A 26,988-nucleotide genomic window follows, 5' to 3' on the forward strand; every position below is an offset into this window, starting at 1 on the left:
TTCACTAATAGATAACTAGACTATACTGGAATAGTGCGTCTATTTTAATAGTTCTTCTAATATTTTAAGCATTTTTCTGTTGTTCCTTAACTCAGTTAACCAGGCTGTCTGTAAAGTGATTTATAAAGTATCCTGTATTTATGTTTTGCAATTACTGTGTAAGTGCTTTGCTCTACCAGGGCTTTAGGAGTAGACTGTAGTTTGTAGATACATTATGAATTAATCGCCCCTTTCCCACTGAGTAGTTAATGGATATTGATCACTGTTTTGTCACGAATTGCAATGTATTCTATCATGTGTATGTTGTTTGTCAAATACTTTTTACAAATTACTGTGCAGGACCTTGTATCACAGCTGGTGTAGTTTAAGGTTTGGACAGAGTCGCTGTGAATGAAGCCCTGCTGTGAAATAAAAGTCAAAAGGCATCTTGGCATCCCAACCATTTCCTTGGGAGAAGATTACAGCCTGACTATGTTGAACTTTATTGCCATGGGCCTCATGACAGTATTCAGAAACATGCATGGCATTTCTGTTAAAGAAACTCAGATGTGCTTAGACGCAAAGGATGGCATTCTTGTTTGTGTCAGTATCTTGCAAAAAAGTTAAATGTTTTTACGATTTTGGGGTACCATAAAAATATGGTGAAGAATGTGTAATTTATGCACATAAAAATTGAGGTTCCTGATTTCCTAAACATAATTTGTTCCGAGAAGGAGGAAATGACTAGTCTCAACCCTAGATGGAAATGTATTTATTGAGAAAGAAGTAGGGGAGAACGGCACTTAACAGCTCTTCGTTGAGTAGAATGTTGTTTCTTGTTTTGGCTTGCTGTGAGATCAGAAGTACAATGGAGCTGCATAGGGAAAATGCACTGCATTTGTTAACTTGTGAATGTGCAGAGTAAAGTTCCTTTGTCTTCTGCGTTGATACTTGTATAAATGTAATGGCCATAGAGGATGAAGAAATTATTATGTCTGGCATAATTCAGAGCACTGGTGAAGTCTGTCTAATGTGGACTTTGTGTTGCATTACTGCTGTCAGACAGTAACCAGGTAGCAATCTGAGAAGTTGCTCCTCAAAAACCCAAAGTGTGATTCTGGTCAATGTTAAACCTGGAAACAATAGACAGTGAGAGTGTACATTTCTGTTTTGGTTAACTGAGAATCACTGCAACCATGTTTAAGTAGAACAGAAGTTAAATTAAAAGCTTGTGTTAATGAGTAACACATAAAATGTGCTAGGGTCATTTATGAAGGAAGAGGTGGTTTTGTGAGGTAATAATTTTGAAAGACTATATATCCTTACCAAATGAGAATTTTTGAAAGTAATGAGAATTACATAAGGCAGTATCTTCCAAGTTTTGAGTGTGTTCTTGTAGTCCTGCTGATAGATAAGTCAGATAGAGAAGATAGATAAGGTAGTCAGCTGTATGGGCCTGCTACGTATGTCTTTCTTCAGTCCTGTTTCTCAAATACCAGAAGAATTGCATTTAACAAAATTGTAGCTGTCTCAATAAGGTTTGATTTCACCTTCAAAAAACGAAAACTTTGATCCCATTATAAAGCAAAGCAGCGGCTAGCAGTGATGTTAACTTCAATGGGCAAAACTGTATATGAATTTGAGAAAGAAAGTAACTGTACATTAATTTTCACTGAAAAAAAATTTTGCTTACAATTTCTATAAGAAGATTCCAGACTTAATGTTAATTATGAGCTGTTAGTAATAATTAATGTAAGTAATTAGGGTCATATTGGCATTTATTCCAGCAAAATATGTCATTTGGACTGTTGCTTCAGGTAATGGCTTTATCTGTGGAGTTAAAACTTATAGTTTAAATACTTTTTTAAAAGTTATGTTGGAAATTCCAAATAGGACCATGTGGTTTTCACCTCTCTTTCAAGGCAGTATATATTTAGATATAATCAGTGCATTGTGAAATTTTCAGTTTATTTACTTGGATTTTTAACTCTGCTGAGATTGGATATAAAGGACAATGGTTGTAACATCAATTAGCATGGAATAGATTTTCTTTGATAAAAACTACCATCTTTAATAGTTCAATTCCATTAATACTATATTTATATGTGGATGCATAAACTTTATTCAGCTTATCTAATGAAAATTATTTTTCTAAAATTGGCTCATTAAAAATAATTTCTAGTTTTGAATTTCATAGCAGTGCTACTTGGTGAATCCCTCTTCCTTTTAACAAGCAAAGCATTTTTTATAAACTGGACTGCTGCATTCTCTTATTACCTTAGACAAAAAGAATAGTCTTGTGCATTATGTTTATATTTCCAAAATATAAGCTGCATCAACAATAAAAATTCTGTGATTCAGTAAAAGTCTGCCGATGTAATATATCTGTAACAATGAGGATTAAATCCTGGCATCACTGAAATAATCTGTTTAATTTGGAACCAATATTTCACCTGTAATTTGTAGCCAATGTACTGCACATAGTTTATGGTTACTTAACACATGCTGACTTAACAATTCTTGTCTTAGTATTTTAAAAACACATGTGACTAAAGTTTCTGGCATTTTTTCCGTGATTCATTATGAGCTTAGTCCTGCATGGTGATGAATGCTCTTGATCTTCATGAAAATTGACAGCATTCAATACTTCTCAAGAGGGACAATGCAGTGTTGAAGGTTACTTTAGCAGTATTTTTAATAGAGCGTACATGCATCATACTGTACTGCCAATAAAGTATGGACCAAGAGCTGCCATGTTTAGCTTGTTAGTTTGAATGCATTCACTGCGTGCTATGTTAATTTCATGTGACAGTCAGGCCTGCGGGTAATTCCATTTGTTTATAGTGCTGCTGAATGTTAAGCAAAATTGGGTCCCAAATTTTCAGCCTACTCAGATTTCTGTAGATTATTAAAAATATGGTATCTGTTTGAAAAGCTTGCAGCCCAAAGCAGAATGTGGTTTAACATAGGAAACATACTGTATCAGCTAGCAATTAATGAGAGAAACTATCAAGATGGATTTAAAAAGAAAATTGCACTCCAAGTGTTATCAGATATTTAATATATCCTGCCTAGATTTTTATCATGTGACTAAGAGAAAGCAGAAATCCGTAAGTATCAGTTGTTATTTACTGCAGCCTGTTCAGGAAGGTATGTAAGCTTGTGCTTAACTGTCACAATGCTTTACTGACTTTGACTTGCTCTTGTGGTCAGTGGGACATCAGATGATGCTTAAGGGCACTGTTGAATCTGGGCCTGCACCTTCAGTAGCAGATCAAGGAGGCACCTTTACCTGGGGTGGCTTTTCTTAGCTGTTCTTCACTACGATCAGATTGTGGAGGGCATCTCAATTTAATGATGACATACAATACCTTGTTTTCCAAACAAAAGTTCAGGTCAGTACTTGTTCTGAAGTCAAGAAAGAGGAAAAGAGTTGCCTCTTCTCTCCAGCACCAGAAACCTAAGCCACCTGCCAGATTCCAAAAGCCATCTGTACCTCACCAGATAATAACAGTCCCAAGTGTCCATCCAAGCAGTCAAAATTGTGACTTCCTAGCTGTCAGTTCTGCAGTGTAATGACAATATCTAACCAGCTAAGTTTTGCCACATATTTAAACTGAGCAGAACATAAATCACATGTATTATCAAAGGATATATGTATTATAACATAAGGAAAAACATTCTCATTTTATTATTCGTATGTCAATTCAGTATAGCAAAACTATTTTAAACATACGTGAATTCCTGTAACACTTCAAATCTGCTACAGAGTTCAGTAACTACCTGAATATATGATCAGTATGGCCAGAATAATGTGCCAGGTCGTCACTCAGTTAGCCATGGATTCAAAGCAGTGCTCTGTACGTGGCATGGTGGAAGTCTGTATTTCGCTGTCATCACTGTTTTTAGGAAATTAATTTGCCGAGTATAATTTTTGTTCCCCAGATGTATTTCAGCTTCATTTTGTGCAAATTGGGAGGAACAGCTTTGATTATTCTATGGTATTTGATTTGTCTACTTCTGTAGACTACTAGCAGTAGTAAGAGATATTTTTCACAATTGGTAAAGACATTATTATATATAAGGCAGCTAGATTGCTTTGTTTCAGGAGTCTAAATTAGTTGCACACAATACGTGTGACATTTCCAGTACTTTGGTTTGTCTGTAAAATTGAGAAGCTAAGACTTCAGTGCAACTTCTTTGTTAACTATGGCATTCTGTCTTGCAGCTACAAAGCAAATAAACAGTTAATTAATTTCACTGTTCTTAAAACAGCAGTACTGTACTTTATTTCTAACTGAGATAATTTTACATTTCTTGTCATATGCTGGAGAAGAAAAAATATGTATAGATAATACTTCCATACTACAAGTCCAGGGGGTACTCTTGACATATCCTATGTGGAGAATTTCATACTTGCAAGAAGGAATGGAAAGATAATCTACTGTGTTGTTGATGTGCTGATGATATGTATCTTTGAGACATATGTTAGCTCTTGGAATATGCAGTGCTCTTTAGGTGAAGATACATTGCTAAGTTTTTTAGATATATTTTTATGTATATTTTGGATAAAAGCCAAAATTCTTACAAATAATTTGAGTTAAGGGCTTGAGTAGATAACCTGAAACAATGAGGATGGATCATTTTATACCTGGTTATATACAAGCATGTACAGAAAGAAGAAGTGTATTTCTTTAAAAACTGTTGAGCATTCCTAAAGGTTGTAGAGTCTCATTTTAAAAGGGAAATTTTCTGATTAAGTGAAAAAATATTCACAAATTTATCATATCTTTATATTGAGCTACAAATACATGTGCTAAATTCTGAAAGGGGATTAAGGATATGGATAACAATAGGAAATAATGCAGAATGGAAGATGAAAAGCAGCTGAGGCTATGTCCTTTAGTCTTACTGTTCCGACATCTTACAAACTCATTTGGATTTTTTATATACATGTCACAATACTGGAAGGCATCATTAAAACAGTACATGAGTTTCTCAGTGTCCACTTTTCTTACTGTTTTCCTCTACCAGGTTGGAATGTGTTATGAATGAGCAGTTGCACACCTTTTGTTTTCCATGCGCAGTTAGTGCACGTGCATTCATGCAGAGTTAGGCATGTTAAAACCTTCAGTAACTCTGCAGAAATAAAGCTTCACATCTGAAGCTTTTTCAGAATACATATGTAAGTAGTTTTCTAGATGCTGCCATATTTGACTGTGTATGGACATTGGTGTTCTGTTTAGGTGAGCTTGATTAAAGTAATAGAAGGCGAAGTATTTATTACTGGAAAATCACAAAGGATGAAGTGGGCTTTTAAAGTAATGATAAGCAAAATAGTCTTGTGATGAATTTTTTGGTCTGTTGTTTTAAACCTGCAGTTCATAATTATTCAGCAGCCATTTAAGAACGAAGAGTGAGATGAATACAAATAACACCCTAATGATCCTTAACATGATCGTTCCTGTAATGCAGATTTTTATATTTCTGCTCTCACAGTTGGCTGATGCCAATTTTTTGCTAGTTGCTGTGTCTCAGGGCAACTCTGATAGGAGATGAAGGTATAAATGAAAAGTCTGGCAGAGGAACTCTTGAGATATTTCAGTTCTGGAATTTGGTCAGATGTTGTAGTTAGTTAACAGGAGTGTGGTTTGATTGGAGAGTGCCCATTGTAAGAATAAGTGTTTAAAATACTGAAATGAATTGTTCAGATAGAAATGTTGTTTTGTCTTTCATCATCCAGGGGCACAATGGTGATATATTTGTCTAGTAGAACTATGTGTGTTACTGTGTTCTTTGGTGTTGGTAAAAAGAGCTAATGAAAAAAATCTAGTCACCTAGAAAAAAAAGTATTTTTTTCTAAACTATTTTTGAGTATTTTTTTGTTCTATGTTTTTGAACAAAGTCTTAAAAAGTCAAGTAGTTTGTTTTTTAAATATTAAGTTACATTCCTATTCTGGTTTCTTTTAAAGGACTTCAGTAATAAAACCACTATTTTCATCAGTGCAATTACTAGTTGATTTACTTTGGCATACCCTTTTCAGCCTAGAGAGACACAAATGACACATTTGACTGCTGAATGAGGCTGAGACTGAAGTGAATGGGTTTTCATCCTCTTTTAAAGTTAACCTTGTGCCAAACTTTTGTAGAGGCTGTGGAGGTGATTATTTCATATTAAATAAAGGTAAACTTCTTCCTGTCAGCTTCTTGAAAGTACGTTCTTTGGTCATCACATCACTTCCATTTTAATCAGATTTTCTGTTGACTCAAATGGAAGCAAGCTACATTTTTATTGTTTCCTGAATGAGGAATACTTTCCTTTTTGTATGTGAACTATGTTGGTGAAATTGTGTTTCAGACATGGCAGTGAGAAACTTGCTAATAAATTCCTTAAATGGGAAGAAGCGTAGCAATACCTGTCTAGCAGAAATTGAGGAAAGATACGTATATGTGCAAACACATGCACACACAGAAATATGTGTTACTCTCACGTGATATCAAGTGATTAAAAGTAACATTGTGTATAGGAAGGATGTTAGAAGGACTCCATAAGGCAGAAATGAAATTATAAATAATAACATTGAAAATGGTTTTGCTTATTTTTTTCATATGTTTTTCTTGAAGGATTGTTCATCTTCAGAAGAATATAGCATTGCTGCAACATTGCTACCCCTGATGACTGCTTTTTATAGGGTAAGTTTTTATTGAAAACCACCCCTATTTTGTATTTTTTACATTATGTACATTGTTAAAGTGAAGAAAGTGATGGTGAGTAGAAAGGTTCATTGTAAAATTCAGTGGTGTCAATGGAAGTCTTTTAATAGGCTGTTACAGACATTGCTCCAGAATGACACTTTACTGATGTTAGGTGATGATAATTACGATAAATTTACCCAGAACTAAATACAGGCTTATGTGATGGGTTAAAGAATTAACATTGAATTATAACTAGTCATTAAAATAATTGAAAAGAATTACTTCTGATGTTATTGTCTAAGAACTGTTTATTGGAATATTTTTTTTGTTTAATTTGGCATGTTAAGCATTGGCCAAAAAGCACATGTTAAGTTTTCAGTCTGTGTAGTGTTAACTTTAGACAATGTTATGAATGGCTAGTTTTAACTGTATATTTGTTTTCAGTTTCTTGTGGGTTTTTTTTTTTCATTTTTTGCATAGTGTTTGATCGTGATAAAAGATAATATGATAGTAAATACGAGAATGTAAATACTGCAAATTCTGGAAGCAGTTATTTCAAAAGCAGAACTTTTGTAGTATGGCTGTAGTTACTTCGGTGTCCCAATACAGTAGCGTTTTCACCAGTTCTGGTTATCTCAAATGCCACTTTTTAGGAAGTACATATCTGAGGAGAGAAGACATTCAGAACATTGACTTGCTTGCAATATTAAATTATCTTTGTTTAATGTGAATATTGTTACACAACCCAGTTTGGGAAATAAGTGTTTAATCATTGGTAATTGGTATGTCATGATACTGCATAATAGTAGTTATTGTGACAGTGTAGCTAGATATTAATAACGTAATAGTAATTAAGAAAAATATAACCTTCAATCCTTCAGATGGTGTGTGAGGCATTTATGAGTAGCTATATATAAAATGCAAAGAGATTCCTATTTTAGCTGAATAGAAACTAAGGTTTCTGCAACAGTAAGCTGAGAAATCAATCAGTGCTTTGTAATTTAAACTGTATATTCTAATTGAACAATTTGTGGTTGTTTTAAACTAGAAGTAGATTCTGTGATGCAGTTTTTAGAATAAAAAACTAGGAACTTTACCAGTCATAGAGCACAGAAACATCTGGTGAAGACAAGAACAATTTTCACAAAGTCATATGCATAGGAAGTTTTTTGAAATCTCCTATTGAAGCCAGTATTTACTACATATATAGAGCATCTCTCTTCTCATCGCTTGAACTGTGAAAAAGTTTTATTTAAATGGGCTTTATTTTAGAGCTGTATGTAATAGTCCAAGACTGCTTTCTGGGAAGAGCCTACAGAGTATTTTCTTGTATAAGCTAGTGTGGTAAGACAGTAAATTTTTCAATTCCAGCAAATAAATTTTCTCCCATCTTTGGTTACAAGTTCATCTTTTTCTGTTCCCTCTCTTTGGAGTCCTTGAGTAGCGGAATCTTGAGTTGTTTGTCATTTGTTGCTGCTACTAATACTTAATTTGGAGGAAGAGCTAATGAGCTGTAGAGATTTTCCATTTCCCTGTTTTATGCTGGCTACTGCGTTAATCCTATATTATGAAGAAAGATTGACTTTTGTTTTATTTTCTGATTTTTAGTTCCTCTAATAAAAATGGCCAAAAGAGTCCACAAAGATCTTTACCTTGAGAGGTACAGAGAGTATTGTGGGGAGTTGTAGCAGTTTAGTTAGATTGATCAAGTTTGATGAAGTAGGAAAAAAAAGGCAGTAAAAAACCCACTTTTTTTTTTTGTGTGGAGTATCATGAATGTTGAAATAAATTTATATAAGTCTTAATCTCCTTACAAGCAAGGAGAGCAAAAAGCTGGGTTTATTATAGAATATCTTTAATTAATTTCTTCTATACCTTTGTGGTTTTGGTAGGAGTACAGGGATCTCACAACATTTCTCTCACAAAAAGTTCTATGAAATCTTTTGTGTAGTAACATAGTCCCAGAATTAGTATTTAACTCTAAAGCTATACACTCAGGAAACTGTGAGTCCCCGGATATAGGCATGATGATTTTTTTAATGTTCCAGACTTGAATTAAAAATTAAAGTAACCTGACTGTTAACTTGCAAAAGCCAGCTGTTAATGCATAATAGAAAAAGAATTTTGTTTTTCCCAGATCTAATCCTCAGGTTCAATGATGGCCCCCTTTGGTATGTCCCATTAGATACAATTCTTTGGCAAAAGTACTTATTTTGGTATAAAACTATTCATAGTAAACAAAAACTCGTGTTGTTCAGAACATAAGATCAGTAGACAAACTTTGCAGGGATTAGTTAAGACTAGCAGTTTAAGGTTCTGTTTGGAATTTGAGTAAAAATTAAACTTTTTGGAGCGTCTCTCAGCTTCTCTAGAGGTTTTCAAAATTGTATCCTAGACTAGAGTGAGTATGTTCTACCTGACATGACCCTGTATAGGAACAATGTTCTTTATCAGCATCCTTAAATTCAGAAAAATGGGTGTCATTTTTCCACCCTGTTAACATCTCTATAACCCTTTGCAGGGATTCCTGCTTTACAGTTACATTAAACTAATGCTCCTCTTCCCCTGTTTTGGGGATAAATAATATCAAATCCTGCTGCTTTACTTTTCTCCCTTGAGCGTCCTGCTTTCTAATGTATTAATAGTTTATAAGTTCTCTTTTCACTGGGTTTTCCCATACTGAAATCTTAGCTAGAACAATTAAAGTTTTGTTGCTTAACACACCGTATTGCTGTTCTGTCTCTGGTAAGTCCAGAGGAATGTGCAAACTAAAATTAAGATCATTTGGGTCGGTACTTGTTTTTTATTAAAATATCTTCAGGAAAACTGGTATGTTTGCACTGTCAAACTGTGTCATGGCCTTTTCTGCTGAGTTGCTTGTCAGTTTTGTTTCATTAGTTCAATGTAGTTTACACACACGTGCACGTGTGCACACACACTCCAAGCTGCATTTCATTTTTTTGTAGGCAGAGCACAGGTATTTCAATACCATTGCCTCAACAGGCGGAACTGTCTTACCTTTGCTATCAGTGTGATTGTGTTTATGCTTTCCGAAAAATGGTGAAGTAGTGCTTGACAGTATCTACTTGTTTTTATTGATGTTTCCATTAGCAGAATACCATATTTAATGCCAGCAGCATATTAAATGTTATTTCACCTAGCCCTGTTGAAACTGCATAGTGTTCCTGGAAGCCAGGAATAGACAGGAATTATGAATCTAGTAGTGACATAGGTTTTTGTTCATGTGTGCATTGGTATTACTGCACAAGTGGTATTCCAAATCAATTTATCAGTGAGAAAGCCTGCAGTAAATCTAAAAATGTTGTAGAGTTGTATCAGTCAAATATATATTTTACCTTCTGTGTTTGCTATAGAATTTTGATGGGAAATTATGATGGGATTTAATGTCACAGCATTTTCATGTAATTCTTAGTGCTTCAAATGAAATAACAAAAAGAAGTTACAAAACATCACAGTTCCTTTGTGAAAGGACTATTGTGTGTATGAAATGCTAAGTTTCATTTTATTTATCTAACACAAAGCAGGGCACTAATGAAACAAGTACCTGTTCATGGTAAATATCTTTACCATACGTGGCCATGCATAGTGCAGACACCAAGTGTTTGAGGTGTATAAAAAGAAGAAATGTTTTCGTGTGAGTCCAGCAGATGAAACCAAGAAACTGAGTAGTAAGAGAATCATACGCTTAGAGATGATGTTGGTAAGATTCTGGAATGGTCTTCTCATGAAATAGTCAATGCTCTAGCCTTAAGCTATTTTTAAATAGTCTCGGGACACCCGTAAATACTGTATAGAAAGGAGCAAGCTTGCATGATCTAACAGGTCTTGTCTTAGTGTCTTTATTAATGTAAAGATTAGTCTAGCATATTTCTACAAATATCTAATTAAAATAACAAGAAACATCACCTTGTGTACAGCATCCTATCAGCTCTTGGGTTGTCTGGTGAAATTTCAGAATTCCAACTCCTGAAGTCTGATGAGTGATCTGTTGTGAAACTTGATCGGGCAGGATTTCATTGCACTCTCATAGCTGGTGGGATTAAATTCATAGACAGGAAGTCGGTACTGGTTGCATATTTGTGGCCTGGAGAAATAATTTAATTTTTCTAGAAAAAAGCAGTCACAATGCTTTTTAAAATTTTTAAATATTGGACATGAGATGTTAGCAAAATGTGAGTCATCAGTGACAGTGGACTTTGGTGTGTACTGTTAATGTCACAAAAACAAACACATCTTTTGCTTCTGACTTAGAAAAAGGTTTGAGTTTACCGTTAGTAATACTTTTGGAATTTTGTTTAGAATTGAAACAGTGTAAATAAAATGTATTTATACATGAAGATAAAAGAATTTTTCCATGTTTTTTTGGTATGGATGACCCATGCTTATTTGGTATGTGGTCATTTTTTCTGTGTATAAAAGAGAAATGTAGTATACCCTGGTGATGTGGAAAAGAGGTGGTCTTCTACACATGGGAAGAAAGCATCAGATGAAAAGGAGATATTTTAATAATTTTTTAAATTTTATTAACTCATCAAGGAAGACAGTTTGACGATTGTATAATTGGCATTGTCAAATTCACAGGAATTGAATACTGTGGTTCAATTATGTCTCTTTGCCAAGGTGGCAAGATGTCGTGTAGACTGCATTTCTGAAGTTTAGTATGCAGCAAGAGTGATGATCAGTGGCAGGCACAAGTTTCAGCCTGTCCACTGGACAATAGGCAAAGGGAGCAAAAGCTCTCTTCCTCACTGTTATTCCATGCCAAGTCACAGTCAAAGTCCACTTCTCTCTCTTCCCTCCCATTTCAACTAAGGTGATGTTTGACGGTCTGATCAAACACTCTTTCATGCATCCATCAACCATTGCAGAACGGGTATGTGTGGATTATAATATAATTTTCTCACTTTCAGGGGATTTTTTTCAAAATTTTATAATTAAAATTTCATCCTTAAACTGTGCATAATCACGTGTGTTCCAATATCTTTCTAAGAATGTTCTACCACGTTACGTAATAGATAGTAACGCACCTGCAAATTTTTTGTTATTTGACATTTAGAAGGGACAGTTCTGATCACCTGTGTTTGAAAAAAGGAAGTGACATAATAAAAATATACTGTTCTGAAAGTAAAGTTGGTTCTGTGTAAAAATGACAAATGGACTTCCAAATCTTAGAGATGAGCATTTCCTTAAATTTCAGTAGCCAGAGCAGTATTGTTTTTCAGAATCACAAGCATTTTATTTAGATTTCTGAGTCAGTTTTTGTTTTTAATGGCTTGATGTACCTTTGGATAGTGCTGATCTAGTTTCAGCAAAAATAACCCAAATTCAATAAACTGTCTCACAGATTAGATGTATTACACGAAAATTGATTTTGAAAATTGAAAAATTTAAAAAAATAAATTTAGCCTGCAGGCTAGGGCTAACTGAAATCCTCAGAGTATGCGATTGTCTGGCTGTTCATCTGCATGTCTGCCCATTTATCATTTGTACTCCATACGCCTATACCTTTCTCTGTTGAGAAGGAAATAGAATTACATAAAATAGGCAAATTGCTTTATTCAGAGTTTTTAAAAGATTACCAGAATTTGTTTGTAGAACTGATTTTATATCTTTGCAGGTAAAGCATATCTCAGTTCCCAAACTAGGTGAAAAAAAATATCTGGAAGAAATAAAACAGGAAAGTATAATATGACAGTTTAGCACATTAGTGGGAGAGACTAACTAGAGGATTTTTTAACATGTGTCTTTACAAGGAATTTGGAAATGAATTACTGTAGTAACTTTGCTCTGTTGAAGAAACTGGCTTTCCCAGAATGATAACATCATGAGAAACATTGAAGTGAACTTTGCAATGCGCAGTTCCTTTCCTTAGTGGTTTGTGGAAGGAAGTACTTGGTCAGGGAAAAAAAAGACACCACCCCCACCCCCAATTAAAATAAGAAGTAAAGATAAATGTAGTAAATGTTTGGTTCTGTAACAGAGGAACTGATCCACTATCTCCTAGAATAAACAGAAACCTTTCCATTGTATTTCCACAAGCATCGAATGATGTAATTTAGAACTATTCCTGATTCCATTTGAACTCATTTTCTAGCAATGATGGGGAGCTCTGGTTTGACTGTAACAATTTTAATGTAGTTATAGCCCATCTCTTTACGTTGTTGTTATTTTTAGGAGGGATTACAGTGTTACAGAAATACTGCTTCATTTAGAACTTCCACCATGAAAGAATTTCTGGTGATTTAATTAAAATTTTTGGTAAAGCTTCTGAGCTTAAAGTGAAGTGATGTAAATCTGAAGTAATAGAGTCCCATGCGTTTTCTGTATCTGTAAGTTGTTTCACCTCCTGATTATTGCGTCCTTGTTCCAGTAGAATGGAATTCAATTTTCTGCATGAAAATACAGTTCCTTTTATTTAATTCTGTTTCACTGGAGCATTATTATCTGCCATGATTCGGGCAGCATTATTTTATTTTTCCAGAAGAGAGCAAATGCTTACAGATGGTAAGGGAGATAAGTTGCTGATATATTTGTGTATATTACTTGCTTCTATGTGAATTTCTGTCTTGCCATCCTAGATATCTCATCAACAATTTAAACTGGATGTGGCCAAAGAATTGAGGTGTCACAAATGTTTTCCTGTCTTGCAGTTTTCCCCTTCACTCATGCACATTATTATTCTCCCAGTGATTCAAGCCCATAATTGAAGTTCGTATCTACTAGTCTTGTTTTCATCCACATCCCTGCATTTTATGCACTTGCTGCTGCTTTATCCTTCATAATAGATCCTACAGTTGAAATTCTTGTTAGGATCCTCTTCTTCACTTCCTCTGATTCATCACTGGCTTTCTGAACTTGTGAATACCACACCAGCTCTTTGTCGTTAGTTCAAAACACTCCTGCCAATAAGAATTTACTAGGCAGATGTAGCTCTTCTCTTCCTCATGCACTGCTCATGCTGTATCTGGATCTTAAAATTTGGCAGAAAAGTTCCTTACAGTATCTTGCTCTGTAATGCACTTGCATCCAGCACCTCCATGATCGTTTTCTTTGCCTGTTGGTCAGATTGGATCTTCATTTAAGTTCTCAAATGACTTAGCTCAGAGTGCAAAAAGTTCGGATTTCTTGTCCTTGTTTCAGAATTCTTCATGATATTGCTGTTCTGGTTTTTGACCATCGTCTCTTTCACCTTCTGAACTATGTAGTATATATAATTTGTATTGCCAAGATGAAATCTACTGTTGTTACAGTTTTTTTTATTAATTTGCAATTTATATTCTGTGTTGTACCCTCACATCTTTCTGACTATTTTGCTGATCCTGTTCTTGAGGACAGCTTGAGGACTATTGTTTTAATAGTTTCTTCAGACAAGTGAACACTGTATATGGGGAGAACTTCAGAGAGTTCTGAAGACAGAGAAAAATGCCATAGGAGAAATATAATAGTAATTAAAGAAATACTAGAATGAAGTGACAGAAGAACTTAAAAATAATTACTTTATTACCCTTTTTGGAATTACTTAGATGCGCTGTTAAGTGGGCTGTAAGTTTCATATCAGGTCATCAATAATTCTAAGAACCACTATCTGAATATAAATAAAAACATAAACTTGTGAGATTTACGGGGTTTATTTGTTTCTAAGCATAGATCTGGATAACAACTTTGTTGCTGGGGGGTTATTTTTGTGGGTCGAGCCAATACCACCATTCCAATGCAATCATACAGGTGCCCGCTCACTGCTGAGCCACCTAAAACCAAAGGAATACGGTGACATTTTAGAAGATTTTTAAATAGCTGTGTCACAATTTCAAAAACTCTTTAGATCGAAGACAGAATTTGTGAAATGTGTAACTTAACTAATGGATTTAAAGCTTGGTGAATGGAGTCATGGTAATCTCTGTAATGAAATGAAATTTTTTAAAAAAGAATGCTTTGATGTACTATAGACAGGGGAAAAAAAACAACTTCTCTCTTTTTTGCGGGTTCTGAACATCCTTCATTCTAGATGATTTTAGTTTCCATGGTGTGTTCTGCTTTTGTTATCTTTTTGGAGAAAGGAGAAGTATGTTATTGTGCATTATTTAATGTCGCAGGTGACTTGGTATTAGCATATATCTGTTTGTCATGATACATCTATATAGAAATCTGAGATATTCTGTATGGCTTTTAAGTAATATATGGTAAATTATACATGATCTTCAGGAATCTGGGATTAAAGATCACGAGTAGTTAGATGTTTAAGTCAGTTTTGCCAGAAAATGTATACAATGAATAAAGTTCCATCCAGAATTACATCCCAATTTTGCAAAATTCTAGAATTCTGTTGCCCTCTGCTGGTTTAGTGTACCTGTCTATGTTTTGGTAGCACTGAATTAGAAGTGAATTGGCCTTTCTTTTCTTTTTCCTGGTGAAACAACGTAATGAACCGCTTTGCTACTCACATGTTAAAGTATTTTAAACTATAAATCAATCTTGAGTCCAGTATTGTTTGCTGGCTTTCTGAAAGTAGGAGAGGTGGCAAGTTGTTTTCTTTTTTGTTGCTGAGGTTTTCAGATTGGAGAAGCAGCTTGATTTAGTATTTCGTCTTGTTTTTCTAAAGCAGTGAAAATCAAAACTAAAAAAAAAAATAATGGAAGCTTCACAGCTCTTACTTTTTGCTATTATGACCTTCCCCTATATTTGTGTACATAATATTTGTGGATATAATTTTAGATTTTAGACCAAATGGGAAGACCATTTGTTGAACTGAATTTTTTGACTGATGTTATCCATGCAGCTGAACAAATTAAGCCATTTTAAGCTAGCTGTATACACACCTACCAATGGTGAAAGATGTGAAATGTTTACCGCTTTTAAAGAATAAAGATTAGTGTGAAGGAGATAGCTTTACAGGAGGATAGAGGTAGTCTAAAGTTTTAACATTTGCTTATTTTTTGCTATTAAAGGACTCAATTTCACGTACAGTTAGTTGCCTAATTAACAGGTTTGACATAATCATGAATTAGTGTACTTTTTGTATGCCTGATTTTTTCAAGGGATGCCCAGCAGTCAATACAAAGATTAGTAGGACACTATTTGAGCTGTCCTATTCTGTTGATTTCACAGCTAGATCAAGCATGGGAGCCATTACTGTGCAATCAGTTATCATTTCCTGTGAGCTACCATAAACTGCATCACAACTGAAATTAGGGAATCTGTTAAACAAACCAACTATATTCTTCAGTCTGTGTTGAATAAACAAAGTCACATTTACTGTAATTGGAATCTTCCACACCTTTAGATTTCTTAACAGGTTACCGAGCATGATAAAATAAAAATTGTATTTCACTTTTTGATGGTTAATTGCGAGAAAGTATTTCAGGTGGGTAAATATAAGTAGCATGTCACATATCATTTCCTCAAACATATAATTTCAAAGGACCTTGTCTTTGATAGGAAATGAGTACATGGCACATGATCAGGACTTTTAGTTCATGATGTACTTGGAAGAGCATAGTATGAGAAACGCCGTTCAAAGAATTGCAAAACCAGAAATCTGTAATCCAGGCTTTAAAATTTTCAATTGTAATTTTCTGTCCTTCCACTTGAATGCCTGGGTGCCTACTGAAGAAGTATTATATGTACTGGCAGTTGTGTACAATCATACAATTATAAATATTAAATCAAGTAGTGTTAATGGTCTGCAGGAAAGTGGTTTACAACATAATCATTAAAGTAAAATTTAACTTCTAGATATAGTGTATATTTTTGGTATGGGTAGTATTCTGAGTGAAAGTCATTAAATAAGGCACCCAGTAATCTACTTAAGTCTTCAGTTCTACTGCAGAAATAATCATAAGCAGTTATTTAGATTACCTGCTTCTTTGCTATATGCAGTATACAATGCATTGTTTTTTGTGGCTGCCTTTTTTCCAAAAAGTCAGAACATATGATGTAAGATGTCATGATTCAGGTCATATAAATTTCCTTTCATTGTATGTGGTTATCAAGAATACTGATAAATAAATATACCTACTTAAAAATATGGTGCATTCATAGTGAGTAATGCTGCATCAATTCTGGTTTTGTTTGAAACCGTATAAGGATCCAGACCCTTGTGACTTCAGAGAATATACCCAATTTAGTACTCTTTCAGGAGCTGGATTTGGGTCATACAGTCCAGTAGGTAACAATGAAGACAACAATTTGTCTAATCTTCTCCTGTTCCAACAAATGCAGCTTACTGGAAGGACTCACTTGCCACTAACAATTATTTTAAATTCATTATTGTGACTCATGACTTCCAAATAAAATGAGAAATATTTTTCATCTGAGTACTGATTTCTATGTTGTAGGACTAGGTTATTGAAAATACTATATGTTGTTGTCAAGGAAAATGTTTTATATTAGAAATATGTTCTGTACTATCATCACAGAATTCTTCCTCTCCAGTCTCATTTTTCTACCATGAATCAAGAAATCCATGCCTTGCACTGGCATTAGACTGGTATACAAGCTTCCTGTATGTTAATTTCTTTTATGGCACAAAACTGGAGATAATTTCTCTTTCTTATATGGCAGTACAAAAGATGGTATATGTTGCATACTTCAGTCTGTACAACTGATTTTATATATATTCTTCAATACTCAAGCCATAGCCTGTAAAGGAAATTCAATAATAGGACTAATTTGACAATTTTGCGTGTTTTTTGCTTTCAGAAATTAGCACCTGGCGTTAGTCAGTTTGCTTACACCTGTGTACAAGACCATCCTGTCTGGACTAACCAACAGTTTTGGGAAACAACCTTTTATAGCAACGTGCAAAATCAAGTTCGTTCCCTCTACCTTACAGCCAAAGATGAAAATCATGCAGTACAACTGAGACAAAAGGTAGGAGAATTATGTTAAAGTAAATATCAAGGCAGTATTTTAATACACATTTTAATTGTCTCCTAAGTTATAGAGCCAAGTTAACGGTTTCTCCAATTTTACATATTTTTCTTTCATTTTTCACATATTAAACAGCATACAATAACACAAAAAAATTTTAAAAAATTACATTTATCTGCAAAGCATTAGAACTTGATGTTGCTCTTATGATTTTTTCAAAAAAACACTTTTTGTATAAATTTCCACACTTAAAGGTATATGTTTTTCCTGATAGTAGCAATTTATCATATAGCGATGTTATAAATTAGCGGCAGTTCTGTTATATGAATAATCTAAGCTAGCAGCAGTTCTAGTGTCCAGTGTTAGATTATCTATTACCAAACCCTAGGGTGGTTTTTGTTGAATGGCACTCAGTCTGCTTTATTAAAATTGGACAGATCTTCCAGAACACAAATTGTCTGTCTCAGCAGGAGAGAAGTACATCTCTAATGCAAAAATAGAAGTATAATGGAAAGCCTTGCAGCATGCTAAAATAAGACTTTTTTTTTAAGAAGCAGCACATGCACATAGTAAAGAGCCATTTGTCATCTCTCTTGTATGAAAATATCATGATCAATTATGTGACTGGAAAGTGTGTACTACCCAAAGTCGTACAGCACTGTAAAGAGAAGTAAAATAGACAGAGATATTCCCAGAAATGTAGTCAGAATGAAGAACTGAAAAGATGTGTCAGACATATCAGGGTTAAAGAGAAAAGGACTGTGTAGCTGTGTATGGGGAGCCCCTCCCAAACTAACACTATGTAAAGAAAAATGTGAAGAATAGTAGAACTTACAAGGAAGTATCTGCTTTAACACTCACATGTGTTTATATGGAAAATTAGGTCAAATTTACCTTAGTATGGAAAAAAAATGTTTACAAGATGCCTAGTCCTTTAATATTTTAACATCAGGCGTTAGATCTCTAATATTGGCTGCCAGATTTCTTTATTCTAATAATTTCCTCAGGCTATAATATAATTTGACTATGTGCCATCTACCTAGTTTGCTTCGAGCAAATGCTAGAATTGGACTCCAACATGTAAAAATATGAATGTTTCAGCTGGTCTGGAAACTATTTATAAAAAAGCTTGCCTCACCTGAACATTGTAGGAATTTGGAGAGTATCACCTGCATCAAGCAATGAGCTGCATGTGATTTCTCAATCTGATTTATGCTTGTTCTTATGTGAGCTACGTGGATAAACTAAGGAGAGCAGCTGTATTAAAATCAGTAAATCACTCTGAAGAAACAGGGCAGATCATATAGCATAAAAAAGATCTAGAAAGAGATTATGTTATTTAGATTTGTCCATATTTTGCTACTTGCATATTTCAGTAAACTGCCTTCAAAGCTTTGTTACTATAATGATAACCCTCCTTAAACCCTATTGAGTGTAGTTATTTGCTTTTTCTTTCTAAATTAATACATAATTTAAATAACTGAATAAGTTTAATAAACAATTTGGTAAATAATGTTTTGACTAGGCATTGTTTTTTAAGTTATAGCTTTGTTATTTTTTCTGTGTCTTTATATTTCTTTCTATATGTCTTCTAGGAGAAAAATTCTGTAGGTCCTGACCAGGATAAGACAGCAATGGACCTGGCTGCTGAGCAGTTGCGATTATGGCCAACTCTTAATAAACAAATGCAGCAGGAGCTAGTCCAAAATGAGGAAAGTACAGTTTTCAGTCAGGCAATTCATTTTGCTAACCTCATGGTCTACCTGCTAGTACCACTGGATGCAAGTAAGAACAAGTTATTGAGAACGTCGACTACTGGTGACTGGGAGAGTGGAAGCAACAGTATTGTCACAAATAGGTGGGTACACAAGTTCAGTAGTAATCAGTCAGGACGGACCCAGTTTTCAAAAGCTACTTAGTTTTCAGGACTTACTCTTAAGTACCAGATTATTTCAGTATATTGTCTTCAAGTTCAGTAATTAAGGAGAGCAGAAGTCTAACATGATTCCTCTTAAATAACAGAACTAAATCTGGAGTAATTTACCACTGTTTAAAGGAACATAAAAATTTTATTGTAGCAGTAAGAATTTTTAATCTAATAATGCAAATGTTGAAGACAAACATAGGACATGATGAGAAAGAAAACAGAAGCCCCAAAACTACGCTGTTAGTTTTTATGTAACTTCAAAAAACAGTGTATGAACCTAAAATCAAGAAAGCATTTGTATAGCATCCATAAAATCACAGTTTCTGTGCAACAGCTGCAAGAAGAAAGGTACTGAGGTCGCGAAAAGCAAGAGGGCTAAACCGCTGTGGCAAAGGTTAAATTACTAAGGAAGCAGGAGGAGTTTAGCACCAGTTACATTCCCTAGCATGCAAATCCAGGACATTTCATAACAAGCCTTCCTCCCTATCCATTTGTTGTCTTCATTATCATCTATGATTTGTCAGAATTCTTGCCTGATAAAATTGTAGAACACTACAATTTAACACTGACATGAAGTAAAATATAGACAGGGTATCAGTATCGAACTCCCCGTGGCTACTCATTTCTGCTGACTCAGACGTTAGGACACGCTCAGTAGGTGACCACAGGTTGTGATATGTGTTGCAATGTATGAATCTGGCTCTCAAGATTATTATGGGAGGCTTTTCTAGACGTTCAAAGTACGTGTCCCACTGACTTGCTTGCATTTTCTATCTGATGCACAAAAAACTTTTCTTATAGTCTTTTTAGCTTTTGAATGCTTTGTGCTGCAACGAAAATATTAATTTAATGTATCTTTTTCTATGTAACTGGACGTTTGTTTACCATGGGTAAATAATGTACTTGGCTTTATGAAGAGGAGACTTAGAGCTCACTTCCAAGCAGTTTTTTTTCTCTTGTGGGCCAGTCTGTGCTGGAATCAAGGAGGGAAAGTTCTCCTACATCATCATCCATGCAGTTCTGACAGTGTTAATGACAGTGGAAATATGATGTAATTGTGGCCCAACCATATGCTTTTGGCAAGGTTTATGTATTGTAACTAGGAAGAAAACCCGTAGCATGTCTGTGTCTAGCCAGGTATGTGCATCACCAGCTGAATTTTTCACCCTTGAAATTTCTTTTGCGTATGTCTATAGTATTGCAGGCAGTGTTGCAGAGAGTTATGACACTGAAAGTGGATTTGAGGACTCTGAGAACAATGATGTTGCAAATGCAGTTGTACGCTTCATCACTAGATTTATTGACAAGGTTTGCACAGAGAGTGGAGTTACACAGGATCACATCAAGGGTCTTCATTGCATGATACCAGGTAAGAATTGTGACCAAAAAAATGTTTTGTAGTCTTTCTTTTTTCTTTTTTTTTGAGTGATAGAAATGCACTTTTTAGTTTCAGTTACTTTCAATGAAGTTAGAAGGTTAGATTTCTTTTCTAGACTGTAATTGCTGTTGAATTTCAAATAGTTATTCCCTTGGTGTTTAAATTTGAGAATTTCAGAAAATCAGTTTTAATTAGATTGCAGCTTTCTCTTTCATACTATGTGAGACTTCATTTATGGTACCATTACTTTCCAGGCATTGTAGCAATGCACATAGAGACCCTGGAGGCTGTCCATCGTGAGAGTACACGGCTTCCACCAATACAGAAGGCAAGTATTATGAAACATATTTGTATTCATTTCAAGCATTAGAATCATGAAATTTAGTTATCTTTTTTTCCCCCTTATAATGTTAGGAGGAAACATCAAAACATTGAAAGAAAATTTCCACCAGTTATAAATAAAGTGCTTGGCTTTGGTCTCATGAAATACGAACTTATGAAACTAGGAGAGCGAAACCTCTGATCATAAACAAGCTGTTGCGTGCCCACTGTTTTTTGAGACCCATTTCTCTTAGTTGAGTCTGAAGTCCATCTCCCTTCTTTGGACTCAGTCTCATAACATTTTTTTTTTTTAAGCTTTTTAAGCCAAATATTATAACTAGACTGAGGTATAACACTGATACCACCATTACACTTACACTTTCTTCTGTTTGCATCAGCCCAAAATTCTACGACCAACTTTACTGCCAGGAGAAGAATTTGTTTGTGAAGGTCTCCGTGTGCTTCTGGATCCTGACGGTAGAGAGGAAGCTACAGGAGGCCTGCTTGGAGGTCCTCACATCCTCCCTGCTGAAGGAGCTTTGTTCCTAACCACTTACAGAATTGTATTTAAAGGCACTCCTCATGATCAGCTAGGTAAGAAAAGTTAAACAGTGGTAATTGTGGTCCCTCAGATAGGCAGGACTTTGAGCTGGCTTATACACTTATTCAAGCATCAACACCGAAATATTTATATCTCACAGTATCATTTTTCATGTTTATCAGATAAGAATCTCTTAATATAGGCTTTTACCACTAGACGTGACAGTGATTGATTTTGATTTTGCATTTAACTGAACTTGAAATTATTTATGCAGATGAGGTATTAGATGCTAAAAATTTGTTTATTCTTTCATGTTGGTAGATATTTAGAGTGCTGTCTTCTGTAACTTACGTAATATAAAATCATAATATGTACTTGGCTTGGAGGAAACTTCAGCAGACTGTCACAATGTATTATGGGCTTTTACGGACTACCTAAAGTTAGGACAGAAAATAAGGACATTCCTGACCATGCTTTAGTAATTTCCATAGACTTTCAAATGACAAAGTGCTTAATATCTTTGTATCTCAGTTCCATCTGTAAAGTTGGTCTAATAATGCTGCTTTACAGAGCAATGTTTGTATGCTTCTTCACCACTAAGAGAGAACATATATACTGTGTAAGATCTGCAGCTTCCACTACCCCCAGCTTTTCATTGAACATGGGTTTTTTTCAGCCACTGGAAGTATGTTAAATAAAAAATATTAATGAGTCAGTATGCTCCCTGAAGTGATTATCAAGAAATTGAGTATACTTTTCAATATGTAATGGAAATAGCTCTTCTGAGAATGATAAATTTTCATATTTTGACATCTGCCATTTCTAAACAGATTGTTATTCAGAAGTATAAATTTATTGTCCAAAGTCATGATTGTATGTAAAGATATCAGTGTATATCATTCATTGTAAGTTGTATAATGCAATATGATATCTGAATGAGCTTGAAACTGTTTCTTTACCCCCCCCCAACCTAGATTATGGGGGTGCATTTCCATCATGCAGAAAGACTCAGAAGGAAGGAGAATATTTTTTGAATAATCCCAGCTGAAATAAAGCAGAAATTCAGATTACAAATAATACTTTAGGAATTTACCAACTTTTCAGGTATTTTACCTGAAATTAATTCCGTACCTTTATTTTTGTGTTGCTTTGTACTTACTCATTCCTATCTATTCAATGTACAAAGTGACTAAAACAGACCTGATTCTGTGATCTAACAAGTATCTGTAAATATATTGTATGGTCCTCAGTTGGAGAGCAGACGGTGATCCGGAGCTTTCCTATTGCATCTGTTACAAAGGAGAAGAAGATTACTATACAGAACCAGCTGCAGCAGAGTATGCAGGAAGGACTGCAGATCACTTCAGCTACCTTTCAGGTAAAAAGAAGTTTTGTAAAAATTTATGTGACAGCACAGTAACCTCAAAATACTCATGAGCAGCAATGTGTCCTGATATTTGTGATGAGTTCATTTCTCTGCCCTGTAAAGTCGATAGAGAATGCAATCCTTTCAATAGAAACCCTGGAGTGTCTTCACCCGGTTGATATTTACAGAGGGTTACCATTTTCATGTTCGATTTCTTTCACTCCTTTCCTCACCTTTCTATTTTGAATCCAGTAAATGGCTATTTTGGGTCCAAAGATCTCTTAATGTGAGTAAGTAGAGGCCTAGGCAGACCAGTGGAACCATGCTTTCTATCTCCTGCAGATACATGGAATGAATATGGAAAACCTGTAAATACTGCTTTCTTTCTCAAGACTTGTTACTTTACCAACTTTCTGTAAAAATCTGTGGCAGAAAGTCATGGTACATCTCACCTGGAAGCTGCGCTCCCAGAATTCTTTAGGGTAGCCACCATTGCCCAGAACCAAGGAGCCATCATATGATTTGCACAGTTCCTGGTAGTTTCCTGTCTGTAGGATCCCCCTCAGCATGTTCTGCAGAAGTGGGTACTGCAGGGCAATTGACAGAGGTGGACTTCTAAGAATTAGGAATCATGAAGTCTCTGAAGTCTTCCCTAAATGTTTCTTCTTGATGGTGATCTTAATTGTGGTCAAACGCTAAGAGATGGAAAGTTTAAGGCAAAGGATTTTGTATCATGGACTGAAAGTAGACTGCAGTAGTTAGGATATGAAATATTTTGTTGGGTTGGCTAGCTGAAGAAGTATATTTTCATTGAGAACAATAACTCTAACATTTGAAAACACAATAAAATAGATCATCAGCCTTTTACTGTTCCTTGCAGTAATGGACATTATTTAGCTAATCATCCTTCAATATCTTATTCAAAAGCATAAGGTTAGGAATACAAGTGAATAAAACAACCAAAAGAAAGTTTTCTTGTGGACTTTTGAGAGCACTTCATGAGGACTTTTACTTTCCAGAAATGTTTTTACTGGAGTAGTTAGCATGCCTCAACGATGTGCTAAATACAGACACAGCTCAGTGTTTTTAATGCTGGAATCTGGTCAAACATCATCTTTGCTTTTGTTTAGCATAGTTTTGTATTAGGTTGTGAGAACAAAAACAATCAATCATCACACAGTTTACTTTCTGTTCCCTTTGTAACAGCTAGAGTTCAAAATGGTATGAAATAGCCCCTCCTCTGTTTATTAATTATGATTTTCAGAAGGTTTTGGCTGCACTTATGCTATTTAATGTCTTTAAAACTTCAGATCAGTGTAACAACCTAAAGATTTGAGAGCTCCTTTCAAGGAGGTCTTAGAATAACAGAGTTATTAGTCATTTCGAAAGTATTTACAAAACAAGTGAAATTAAAAAAGCAATTATGAAATCCACTTTCAAGATGGCAAACAAAAGACATTCATAAGATGTATAGCTGTGTGCTCAGAAATAAAGCTATAGGGTATTTCTTTGGTTGCTTTTTACACATTCTTAAAGTTCTTTTGGGCCCTTTTACAGCTTCCCTATTTTATCTCTCTATTTCCCCCCCCCCCCAATCTCTGACTGTCGTCCTTTTAGCTGAGGATGATGGGATGGGATTTTTTTTTTTCAAAACCTTTCAAAAAGCATTTTTAGTGGGGTGTATGGATCAGTGTTGAATAGCACAAGATTAGTTCCTTTATAAGGATCAGATTTCACTATTACGTTGTTGTTGTTAGCAATTTTCTATACTTTGCAGGTGAGACAAAAATTGGAACGACTAAGTAATGGAAGTATAATGGTTGTGACGTATGAATGCTGAAATTGTTGGTTTGATGAGAGTCTTTGAAGTGCATTACCACCCTTAGTTCCCAGTATATGGGTAGAGCTGGCAGATTTCCAGGCTAAGCTGTACCATGTGAATAGTATTTGAACTGTTGTAGATGTCTTAGTGCCAGCACTACTACTTAAATCTACCAAAATATTTTCTGTTTGATGTTATGAGAATTCCAGATGCTTCTTAGTGAAAATATTGTAGCATTAGAACATAAATGTAAAATTTAAATAAAAAATTAATAAGCTGTGTAATATCCCTCAAAATCAGTAAGATATATGTACATATACTTGTATTTCCCAATGGGAATAGTACTACATAAGTATGGGAATTTTACTACTATATTTTAGGATCTTTTAATTTCTTTAATTCTGTAATGTTTTTTTTCAGTTTCTAACATGTCATGTCTTTAATATGCAGTTAATTAAAGTAGCATTTGATGAAGAAGTAAGTCCTGAAGTGGTGGAAATATTTAAGAAACAGTTAATGAAGTTCCGTTATCCTCAATCTATCTTCAGCACTTTTGCATTTGCGGCTGGGCAAACAGCACCACAGATAATTTTACCAAAACAAAAAGAAAAGAACACTTCATTCCGGTATAGTCGTCTTCTTTTATTAGTGATGTTCTTGTTTAGTATTAGTCAAATACATTGAACAATCTGATAACTTTGCAGAAATGCAGATCATTCAGACAGTTTTCAGGAAAGTCACAATAACTGATTGCTATTCTGCATCTTTTTATATGTACTGAATAAAAGGTAGATTAGTATGATACACGTGTCAATTTGGTGTAGAAATATATTATTTATCCAAATTTCTGGCTGCTGTAAATTTGAATAAGTGTCTCATTGCATTTTGAAACACACGCAGTGTAAGTAGCATCTTCAGCTATGCAAACTATGACAAAATAAATCCCAGATTTCTTGTGTATTACTGTATAGGTTAATAACCTAATGTGGGTTAGAATTTATTTTATCCTTAGTACAGTCAGTTGTCCCAGGCTTTTCTAAACTAGCGTTTGAGCTTTGGGTCCTCTTTTGAAGTTGATGTTATACGTTAATTTTTACTGGACTAGATGGATAATTAGTCTGTTCCAGAGTGGTAGTTCCTGTGATTCTTTGTTGGTTATTGCATTGCTGACACAGGAAAGTAGAATCCCAAGCTAGTCATGGAATCCTAACACTTTAAGGTAATTTCTATCTTTCCTGCCTTTACTTTGCCAGCTTTGTAGATTTATCACATTGCTAGCAAAATACAAATACCTGAAGAAATATGTTGGCTGCTTGTTCATTACCATTAGACATAATAGACACAAATTTATCTCAAAATAATAAAATCGGTGTTTAAAAATTAATGTAGGAAGTAGTTTTCCTGGAGGTTATAATTTTTGTCACTATATTAAATGAAAAAATATGAAATACATTTTATTTGGGAAAGTGGATTCATCATAGAAATATGTACAGGCTATCAGGGAGAATTATATGCATCTCTCTAAATATTTTTATTACTATAAATTTATAGTACCTTCTCAAAAAGCATTGTGAAAGGAGCAAAGCGTGCTGGGAAGATGACAATTGGACGCCAATATTTATTAAAGAAGAAGACAAGCACAATAGTGGAAGAAAGAGGGAATCGCCCAGGCTGGAATGAAGATGATGATATCTCTGGTAATAGTAAATAATTTTTTTCCATGTTGGCTGATAAATTTGTCATGTTATGCTTCCATTCCAATAAATTGAAGAAGAAATGTCTTGCAGAAGAAATTGCAAAGTCTTCCTAGACAGGAAGGAGAAAGGTTTCAAATACGTACATTTATTAAGTGTTTTCTTTTATGATGCTGAGACAAAAGAGGAAGTTGACTTCATTCAATGGTAAAGCAAAATACTAGATTATTATTTTTTAACTATTAAGCTATTTGCATATGGTATCTTTTTGATCTTTTTTACATCATAATAGTGTAGATGGAACAGCACAGAAGCATGCTGTAGCTTCCATTAATCTTTAGACATCGCTATTAGTTTATGAGGAAAAAGCAACA

The 26,988-nt window shown here is 34.6% G+C and overlaps 1 protein-coding gene across 4 annotated transcripts in view; it reads left to right on the forward strand.

Moving 5' to 3' along the window:
* Positions 1–26,988, forward strand: part of SBF2 (SET binding factor 2) — a 288,684-nt gene that overhangs the window by 209,326 nt on the left and 52,370 nt on the right. For all 4 annotated transcript variants that reach the window (XM_075425154.1, XM_075425157.1, XM_075425158.1 and 1 more), the window contains 9 exons: positions 6,604–6,672; positions 17,395–17,565; positions 19,161–19,423; positions 20,689–20,861; positions 21,125–21,198; positions 21,590–21,785; positions 22,983–23,110; positions 25,371–25,546; positions 26,472–26,617. In XM_075425154.1, coding sequence (XP_075281269.1) covers positions 6,604–6,672; positions 17,395–17,565; positions 19,161–19,423; positions 20,689–20,861; positions 21,125–21,198; positions 21,590–21,785; positions 22,983–23,110; positions 25,371–25,546; positions 26,472–26,617 — 1,396 coding nt within the window. The remainder of the gene's footprint in view (positions 1–6,603; positions 6,673–17,394; positions 17,566–19,160; positions 19,424–20,688; positions 20,862–21,124; positions 21,199–21,589; positions 21,786–22,982; positions 23,111–25,370; positions 25,547–26,471; positions 26,618–26,988) is intronic.

The sequence above is a fragment of the Opisthocomus hoazin genome, chromosome 7 (genome assembly GCF_030867145.1).
Source record: "Opisthocomus hoazin isolate bOpiHoa1 chromosome 7, bOpiHoa1.hap1, whole genome shotgun sequence".
Lineage (NCBI taxonomy): Eukaryota > Metazoa > Chordata > Aves > Opisthocomiformes > Opisthocomidae > Opisthocomus > Opisthocomus hoazin.